At 42.5% G+C, this 10448-nt stretch overlaps 1 protein-coding gene across 1 annotated transcript; it reads right to left on the bottom strand.

Annotated features, from left to right (window-relative positions):
- Nucleotides 1–9188: 9188 nt before the first annotated feature.
- LOC148019390 (uncharacterized) lies at nt 9189–10147 on the bottom strand. The gene is made up of 2 exons (XM_087701396.1): nt 9831–10147; nt 9189–9666 (listed from the first exon to the last, which is right to left on the bottom strand). Exons 1-2 carry the CDS (start codon nt 9984–9986, stop codon nt 9481–9483), a joined length of 342 nt encoding a protein of 113 aa, XP_087557522.1. The 5' UTR covers nt 9987–10147; the 3' UTR covers nt 9189–9480.
- Between the last annotated feature and the right edge of the window lie 301 nt (nt 10148–10448).

Raw genomic sequence — 10448 nt, 5'->3', positions numbered from 1 at the left:
TCAAACCAAGATGGTTCAGCATGAAAAATACATGACAATCCGGAGATATATGCTTGCTATAATTTATAACAACAGTGTACAATGAGAGTTGGTAGTAGGCAAAACCTAATATTCAAAGTCAATCACTGACTGTCAATGCAAAACCAGCATCAAGCGGATGTCAACAAGCATATAACAGTCAAATTGACATGAGCTAACACCCAAGCATGTCAAACAAAGTCTGTCAATAAAGTCGGTACACCCCCAATCGACAAGGCAAAATGTATATACCACTGCCAAGACCTAACACAAGTCGGTGTCTACTCAGTGAATAAAAAGCCGAATTAGCCCAAGTACACCTACACAGACCAAGCCTGTATATCAATTATACATCATCCACGAGGAGATCCTGGTCTCAAAGATCTAAAAAACTTAATATGCATAACCCGCACCGCTCAATGCCTGATAAGTGTACAAAGACGCTCCCACTGGCACAAATGCCATTGGTGTTAAGCAAATAAGCTCAAATAAAGCATGTAAGAGCACCAATGGAGTATCCAAGATCATACATCAGTAAGACATCCAGAGCATATGAGTGATCAAGTATCCAATAATAGCATCCAATGTCATGAACACAATCCTAATCAATCTCTGACTAGCCAAAGCAAGACCAAAATAAGTTCCAGAATATCCAAAGTCAAGCCCAAACAAAGCTCTAGTAGCATTCAAGTCCAAATAATATAACTAGCATGTGTAGGTAACATAAGCATCAAGCATGTACCAACGGGTCATACATAGACCATACGTATAACCTCTTTCAAAAAGCATGCTAGAGTAGACCAATGTCAAGTAAATTTCAACCAATACAGAGCTCAAACAAGGCTAAAAATACATTGCAAAACCATCCAAAGCATGTGCCAACCTTCATTTGCATCCCAATAGTCATATGAAACACCCACGAAGCACTCATGACTAATAGGCAAAGCATAAAGTGACTAAATAAGCTTCAACCTTGGAATGTATAGTAGTGATTTACTATGTAAAAATGAGTATTTCATGCCACTAAATAAACTCCAAATGATGGCCAATCAATAGGCATACATTCCCTTAACATTCGAGGACCATTAGGGACCAACCGAGCATCAAATGTCAATGCCAACCAAGCATAAACATAAAGTGATTATGTAACACTGTTTGTGGTTGCCTGTGGACTACGAAAAATATTCTTGGACTAAATCTATCCACAAATCAATGCCAATGAAAAATATTCAATCTGTCCACAAATCAATGCCAATGATAGCCACCAATGCTGAGCATCAAGGGGGTGTTCCCAAGTGCCAAATGAAGTGTTTTCAAGCTGAGTGCCAAGGGAGGGCTGAAGTAAAAAAAGAATTTTTGCAAGTCTTCAAGCTTTCCCAAACAAAGGTGATATTGTTGGGTATGCTATTTTTCCATGTGGCATTAATGGGGTAGAAGGAGAGACTCAATTAGGGTCTAAAGAAAGCCTACACAAAGCCTTGTCAAGCCTAATCAGACATGAGCCAAGATATGAAATGGGGGAGCTCCAATGGTTGCAGCTATTGTTGCCCCTTCCTGATGTACCCTGCAAACTGAAATAAACACTCAAAAGAATGCTTCAATACCTTTGAAGGAATGCCATGAGGGTGCCCAAAAATGGACTCGGGGTAGGTGCTCGGGAAGCTGATGAGTGATCAAAGTGAGAACCAATGGTGTAGGGATTCAAGTGAATGTTGAAGGAGTCACAAACCAAGCTCGAATTCTCAAGCAACCATGCTCTCATACCAATTGAAAGGTGAGTGTTAGATATGATCAATGCCCCACCCTTATTAGGTGCTACCAATGATCCATGGTGCTCAAAGTTGTAAGGCCCCCATTATGAGGAGAAGCCATATGTGAGCCCAGACAATGGTTGGAGCCCTGGCTTGTATGTTAGATGAGGTCTATGTGACCGGATGGCAAAAAAGTGACCGTTGTGGGTCTAATCTTTGGGTTAGACAGAGTAGTTAAGCTGGTAGCAAATCGAGGCACATTGCATCGAGTTGCGGGGTAAAAGAGTTATCAGGGGCCCTAGCCAATGGTAAAGGGAATATTCCCTAGAATATTCCCTAGCCAACTAGTGGAGGTGCACATGGAAGGTCAACAGACACATGGGCACATGGAAGGTCAACAGACACAAGTGCATATGGAAGGTCATCCATCATGACCCCCTTCACAAGCTATAAAAGCTAAACCCCTTCATAGCTATCCATTATCCATCTTTCACCCAGTCAGAGTTGTTGTTCCAACTAGCCTTAAGCTCTTCACCTATCTTCTGTCTAGATCGCCATCTAAGCTTCACACAGTGGAAGCGCACGGGTGGACAGAACCATCTTTGTATCAGTTGTTTGAAGTTAAAGAATTTACTGATTCTCCTCTTATCTGTTGTGTACTCTCTATCTCTTTCTCAGATTTTGTTCGCTGCGCGGTGTAATATTTTACATGGTATCAGAGCCCAGGGGGCTCTAGAGATCGGAGAGTGTGCAAGAGGCAAAGGCTTCAACAGCAAAGAGAAACTATGTCGACTTCTGGAAGCAGTGCAGGAGGTGGTGTTGTTGTACCGGCTATTCAAACATTGAGGATTCGTCCACCAACCTTCAGCGAAGGCAAGTTAGATGGTACAAACTACACCTTGTGGAAGTTCAAAATTACAACTATCCTTGATTCTTATGAGCTTCTGGAGACTGTGCTGGGGACTGACGCAGAACCACAGCCTACCCCCGACCCATCAAATCCTAGTGTGATGATTCCTCCGAATGTAGATCTTCTGCGAGCTTGGAAACGAAGGAATGCAGATGCATTGTGTGCCTTAGTTACAAGCTGTTCTGATAGTGTTTTGACTTTGATTCAGCATACAACCAAAGCATCAGAGGCTTGAAATGTACTAAGGAGTCAGTATGAAACACGAAACCAAACAAGGATTAAAAACTTGGAGAATCAACTAGCAGCGGAGAAGTTTGCTGAAGGAGAGACGGTTGAAGCATTCATCACTCGGATTAAGAATCTGCGCGACCAGATGGCTGGAACTGGGATACAAAAGACTAGCGAAGAGCTAGCTCGAAGGTGTCTTCGGATTTGTCCACAAAAGTTTGATGGACTAGTAACTCAGGTGAGACTTCAAGCTTTGACTTTTGAGGAGTTTTATGCATTATTAATGGAGGAGGAGTTGAGGCTGAAAGCCCGAGAAGGAAGCAACAATGGATATGCTGCATTCTCTACCAATGCAAAAGGCAAAGGTGTTTCCTCCACCAAAAATGATGGTGACAAAAAGAAGAAGGGCGGCAAGAAGAAGTTTCAAGGAGAGTGCTTCTACTGCAAGAAGAAAGGACATGCAATTGCAGAGTGTCGTGTCAAGAAGGCAGATGAAAAGAATGGTACCCTTAAAAGTAAAGGGAAAGAGACAGCCAATATGGCTGAAGCAGAGTTGGAACTATTCATGGCGACCATTGAGGAAGTGTGCTCCTCGGTGCAAGAAGAATCTACCACTAACTCATGGGTGTTGGATAGTGGGTCCTCCCATCACATGAACAACAAGAAAGGTCTATACAGTTCTATGCAGCCTCTACAAGAATCCACCACTGTGACGGTTGGAAATGATGCTAAATGCCCTGCTGCGGGCACAGGTACTATTTCTTTTGTTGCTGCAAATGGTGAAGTCAAAAAGCTTTCAAATGTGTTGTATGTTCTCGAAATCAAGAGAAATATCTTATCAGTTGTTTGCTACCATAACTGATCTTGGTCATGAAGTGAGGTTCAAGAAGACAGGTGCAGAAATTATTGATAGTGCTGGCATAATTGTTGACAAAGGAGAAAGAAGGAACAACATATATGAGCTAAGTGCTCTTACAGCCACCGTTGGAGTGGGCACAAGTAAGCTTTGGCATGAAAGGTTTGGACACATCGGATTTGCAGTATTGAAGGAGATGCAAAAGCAAGGTATGGTTGCTCACCTACCTACAATAACTGAATTGAAGGAAACATGTGAAGCTTGTATGATGGGCAAGCAACACAAAAAGGCATTTCCACAAGAAAGCAAGAATAGAGCACAAGCTCCTCTAGAGTTGGTGCATGCTGACTTGTGTGGTAAGATGCCTACACAGGCCTTGGGGGGATCTTCCTATTTTATGTTGATTGTCGATGACTATAGTAGGAAGATGTGGGTGTACTTCCTTCGTGATAAGGCTCAAGCTTTTGGTAAGTTTAAAGAATGGCTAATACTTGTTGAGAATGAAACAGGGAAAAGTGTGAAGAAATTTAGAACAGATGGTGGTGGTGAGTTCAACTCAAAAGAGTTTGAAGGCTTTTGCAAGAGCAAAGGGATCAAGCGTAAATTGACAACACCTCACACACCTCAGCAAAATGGTGTTGTGGAACATAGGAATCGCACCATTGTGGAGATGGCAAGATGCATGCTAAAGGGCAAGGGATTGCCTAACCATTTTTTGGCTGAAGCTGTTAATACTGCAGTCTACATTCTAAATCGGAGCTATACAAAGGCTCTCAAGGGAAAAACACCTCATGAGGCTTACACTGGTAAGAAACCATCTGTCTCACATTTCAGAATTTTTGGATGTGAATGTTATGCACATGTTCCAGATGAGAAGAGAAACAAGTTACAACCAAAAAGCAGAAAATGTATCTTCTTGGGTTATAGTGATGAGCAGAAGGCTTACAAATTATATGACCAAGAGGCAAAGAAGATCATCGCGAGCCGTGATGTGGTGTTCAAGGAGGAGCCACATACAGTGGAGGAGGAGAAGGCAAGTTCTTCCACTTTATCATTAAGCGAAGAAGTAGTCCACTATGAACCTGTCCCGAGAGCTATCCCTATCCTTAAGGAGGAGGAAGCATCATCTTCAGATGATGAGGAAAAAGTTCACCAACCTGACATCACCCCACCGGAAAATCCATTGCCGCGTTGGGTGAAGCAGCTCTATGACCACAATAATCCTATGCCTGCATATGTTGAGGAGAAGGCAGACGGACCAAGGAGGTCTCAGAGAATAGAGGAGCAACGAAGGGCTTTTGCTCACATAGTCAATATGGCCTTGATGGTTGAGATTATGAGAGAAGTAAAGGAGCCAACTCATTTAGAAGAAGCACTTGCAGATCCATCATGGAAGGCTACTATGCAGGCGGAGTATGATAGCATAATGAAGAATGACACTTGGGAGCTAGTGGATCGACCAGCAAAGCGGAAGGTTATTGGCACCAAGTGGATCTGGAAGGTAAAGTACAAGGCTGATGGTACCTTAGAAAAGTACAAAGCTAGACTGGTTGCCCAAGGATTTTCACAAGTTGAAGGGTTTGATTTTTAAAAGTCATTTGCCCCAACTGCCCGAATGACCACTATTCGCACGGTACTTGCAGTGGCTGCCCACAAGAAGTGGCCAGTGTACCAAATGGATGTTAAGTCAACATTCTTAAATGGTGACCTCAAGGAGGAGGTGTACGTGGCTCAGCCACCAGGGTTTGAGGCCCCCCATTCTGAGAACAAAGTGTGTAAACTGAAGAAGGCATTGTATGGGCTAAAACAAGCCCCCAGAGCATGGTACCAGCGGATAGATAGGTTCTTTTTAAACCTAACCTTCAAAAGATGTGCCTCAGATGCTAACTTGTATGTTTACAGGGATGGTAAAAAGTCTGTAGTGATTGTCCTATATGTGAACGACCTTCTTATTACAGGTGACTATGAAGATATGATCAACCAAACTCGAAAGGATTTGAGTTCTGAGTTTAAAATGACAGACTTGGGCTTGCTGCACTATTGTTTGGGGATTGAAGTCTAGCAAGAGCCAGGAAAGATCTTCATCTCTCAGAAGAAGTATGCATGGGAGATCTTGAAGGCATTTGGCATGACCGAGTGCAAGGAGATAGCTACACCTATGGAGGTGAATGCAAAGTTATCCATCGAGGATACATCAACACTAGCAGACATTGGGAGGTATAGGAGGTTGGTCGGCAGTCTGATCTACTTGTGTAACACTAGACCAGATATCAGTTTTGTTGTTGGTGTTTTGAGCAGGTTCTCAAACAAACCTCATGAGAGTCATTGGAAGGCTGGGATGCGGATGCTCAGATACTTGAAGAAAACTCTTGACTATGGTATCACATACAGTTTCGGAATTTCTCTTGTGGGGAACTGTGACTCAGATTGGGCAGGAGACATTGATTCCAGAAAGTCAGTTTCTGGTTATTGTTTCTCTTTGGGTTCAGGAATTTTCTCTTGGATTAGTAAGAAGCAACCAACAATGGCATTGTCTTCTACCGAAGCAGAGTACAAGGCAGCTTGTTTTGCTGCATATGAGGCCGTATGGTTGAGAAGGATTCTATGGCATATGGGAGTGCAGGATGAAGAACCAACTGTGCTGAGATGTGACAATTAGAGTTGCATCGCCATTGCCAAAAATCCAGTGTTTCATGCACGCACCAAACATATAGAGATCCAATATCACTATGTGCGTGATTTAATGGAGGATGGGATAGTGGAATTGGTCTACTGTCCAATAGAGGAGAATGGAGCAGATATCTTCACCAAAGCACTTACGAAGGATCTGCTTCAAGTTTATCTTCAAAGACTCGGCATTGGGCCGAGGAGATAGTTCACCTATGGGTGGACATTAAGGGGGGGTGTTAGATATGATCAATGCCCCACCCTCATTAGGTACTACCAATGATCCATGGTGCTCAAAGTTGTAAGGCCCCCATTATGAGAAGAAGCCATATGTGAACCTAGACAATGGTTGGAGCCGTGATTTGTATGTCAGATGAGGTCTATGTGACCAGATGGCAAAAAGGTGACCGTTGTGGGTCTAATCTTTGGGTTAGACAAAGTAGTTAAGCTGGTAGCAAATCGAGGCACATTGCATCGAGTTGCGGGGTAAGAGAGTTATCAGGGGCCCTAGCCAATGGTAAAGAGCCAACTAGTGGAGGTGCACATGGAAGGTCAACAGACACATGGGTACATGGAAGGTCAACAAACACAAGTGCATATGGAAGGTCATCCATCATGACCCCCTTCACAAGCTATAAAAGCTAAACCCCTTCATAGCTATCCATTATCCATCTTTCACCTAGTCAGAGTTGTTGTTCCAGCTAGCCTTAAGCTTTTCAGCTATCTTCTACTAGATCGCCATCTAAGCTTCACACAGTGGAAGCGCACGGGTGGACAGAGCCATCTTTGTATCAGTTGTTTGAAATTAAAGAGTTTACTTATTCTCCTCTTATATGTTGTGTACTCTCTATCTCTTTCTCAGATTCTATTCGCTGCGCCGTGTAATATTTTACAGTGAGAAGGATCAAAGCTTGCACGAGAGAGCTATGGCAAGAGAGCAAGAGTAAGAGAGAGAGAGAGACTCACTATGTGGGAACTCCAACAGTCACAATGTGTGACTGGCCTTCCCTTTATTCATCTATCACTAAAAGAATAAAGAATAAAGTGACAATGACGGACCCCTGCCACCTATAGTGTGCAGGCGTGAGTACTGCCAGTGTAGTAATACATGTGTGGCTAGGCGGAGGCGCCTTTACCTCCCATAACCATGATCCCACCAGTTTGGAGAATTTATATGTGGAGAGACACGATCTCACTACACTGATCGATAGACTGTACGCATGTAGTGGCCTAGTAAGTCAATCATATTTCTTGTCTGTAGTTATAGTTTTTTTTTTAAATGCATTATGTATGGTGGATTGATGTGTAGTTGTTCATTTTGCAGAGTCTGTTCGATGCTCCTGTGCGTCGGGACGAGCTTTATAATGGCGAGGGATTTGTAGCTTGCGCTTAGATTCGTGCAACAAGCATACACTCTCTTCTTTTTAGGTCCTATGATCTATGCAAGCATCTTCCATGTATTATTTATTAGATGTACTTATCATCCTTTGTATCTTGCGATAATTCCATGAGTTTTCATTAGTGATCGTGTACTTATTCTATGTATCAGTCTTGTAGATTCAAGTACATTTTGCGCTCATCTTGACAACCATTGCATACTCAATATGTAATTCATTTGTAGAATATTATACAGCACATGGTGCTATCGTGGCAAGGTAGCTTAGTGCCCTGCCACCACAAAATTTTTTTTCTTTGTAACCATCACTATTAGCATCACAACTTTATTGTACGCATCGCTATTATCGTCACAATATACATAAAAATTTACCACTATTTGCATTGTAAAAGTGACAAAAATAGTGAGCATATAGCGATGGTTTTGTAGAGATACTTATACCGACACGTTAAGCGATGAACGGGGGCAAATTTTTTGTAAACATTCACGTCGCTTGGAATGTGGGTATGAGGCATGTATCTTGTAATGTATGTAAGTTTTGATTCATTAAGGGTGTTAGACAATAATGACTCTTTTAAATCTAGCAACATAGTTCTCTGAAAAAATTATATGCATATACACATACATACATACATACATACATATGTATGTGTGTGTGTGTGTGTGTGTGTGTGTGTGTGTGTGTGTGTGTGTGTGTACATACACAAGCACACATGCACACATACAAAGGTACTTGAAAAGTGATGTGCCGATTCAATTATTTGATATAGAGACCAAAAATTTGAATTTGGTTATATATAAGGAGAGGAAAATAGGGTTTGTCAGTCGATGAAATGGGTGGAACTGCGGGTCTCATTAGTAAGGAAAGTATAGCACCTAGTAGGCTAGTATGAGGCATTATTATAGGGGTGGAAAGGATCATTGTGTGGTCTCACTAAATTATGAATCTGAGTACGCATGAGGAAAATTAGTCTTGGAGCATGTAGAAAATCCATATGAAGAAGATTGTGATCAATGAAATGATAGTCTAACAAAAATGGCAACACAAATTAACTATAGTCGATGCAAAGATATGGATTTGATCATCTTATTGATTAATCGAGGGAACCAATGTGTCTATGGTCAAGTTAGGAGTGACAAATTGCGTGATAATGAAGGGACACCATGAATTAAGTAGGCTAATAAGGAGAAGTATGGCATGTAATATTCTTGGAATGGTAAGGCTACTTAAAATGGGTTGATCAAATATTGTAGATCACTCATCAATAAATTGAAACCTAGATTGATATTCTTACATTTTTAATGTGACAAGAAGATGATATATAGTAACTTGGGATGCAACATTAGTATGTTGCCAGCGATTGGTGAGATTTCTCAACATTAATGGTGATGATTGTTTATATGATGATTTTGATATCGTGGGAATTGTATATTTGTTATTTTCATATGAGAGAGAGACACTCTAAAAGCTTGGAAGTAATTCATTGCTTGTGGAACTAATTAATAATGTACATTTTACAGAGATCAACAGCGTAATGGAGGCCTATGTTATATGACATGAAGCCTTCTTTCTATTCTATACAATAGCGCATGACCATCACTGATCAAGCTTAGGCAATCATAACTTGATGTGATCTAAGTAACTGTAATGCGATCAATGATGTCGGGCACGTCCGGCCGCCGGCACAGCGTGCTTAGCTTGCTTCTTGGCTTCTTTGCGTTCGTGCTTCTCGTGCACGGCCACAGCCTTGACGCCAATGGCCACCGCCTCCGCCACGTGCTCGCGCAGCTTGTGTGCGTGGCGCTCCTCCGGATGCTTCTTCGCCTCCTTCCTTTCGTGCTGCGCGGCCAGTCCAGCACAAGCAGTACACATTTTGAATCAGAAGTCAGTAATTACAATTAGGATTCTGGATGACTCTGGGTCGATCCACGCAACAGTACAATTAATCAGCTATCTGAAACTGGTCTAATGAAATCAGATCAATTACTAAGGCTGATCAGTACCAGAGCAAGTGCGCCTGCGGCAAGGGCAATGCCGTTGGCAGCGTGCTGGCGGTGTTTGTGCTTCTTCTCCTCCGCATGATAATCGCTCGCGGTGGCGGTCTTCTTGTCCTGCATCTCAGGATGATGATGATGAAGATGGTGATCAGCGGGTGCCATAGCTCTCTAGTATATACGTGTCGGCAGTCGTACAATCTGTAATCTACTTATGATTCAAACAACTGATGTATGTAATATTATTGAGATTAACTTGCGGGGCTCAACTAATCAGTCAAGGAGATCAGGCAAATGGATATCGACGGACTTGACGCAGAGACCGAGCGATTATATACTAGCCTGTCAGATCGCACACGGCCTCACGCGCAGGTAACAGGTGTGTTTGAGAGAGAGAGAGAGAGAGAGAGAGAGAGAGAGAGAGAGAGAGAGCATGGGCAGTGCTTCACGCGCTCACGGCACCGACGGACGATCATCATCGCGGCTTCCTCGAAAGAAAAAGAAATCATACACTGTTTTGGCCTTAGGTGCGCATCTTACTACTAACTAGTAAGGCGGTGTGCCTTATATCTTTTCTGGTAATGCAGTGTAGGCGTCCTACTACCTACTAGTAAGCATGGTTTGGGA

The sequence above is a fragment of the Lygodium microphyllum genome, chromosome 20 (genome assembly GCF_053477565.2).
Source record: "Lygodium microphyllum isolate KBCC chromosome 20, Lygodium_microphyllum_v1.1.10, whole genome shotgun sequence".
Lineage (NCBI taxonomy): Eukaryota > Viridiplantae > Streptophyta > Polypodiopsida > Schizaeales > Lygodiaceae > Lygodium > Lygodium microphyllum.
Note: the sequence above shows the minus strand (reverse complement) of the source record. Positions and strands in the feature narration are given on the sequence as shown.

Coding starts and splice junctions, on each gene's coding strand:
- LOC148019390 (XM_087701396.1), bottom strand. CDS start 9,986: ATGGCACCCGCTGATCACCATCTTCATCATCATCATCCTGAGATGCAG. Junction 9,667..9,830: donor CCGCAGGCGCACTTGCTCTG/GTACTGATCAGC, acceptor CTGGCCGCGCAG/CACGAAAGGAAGGAGGCGAA.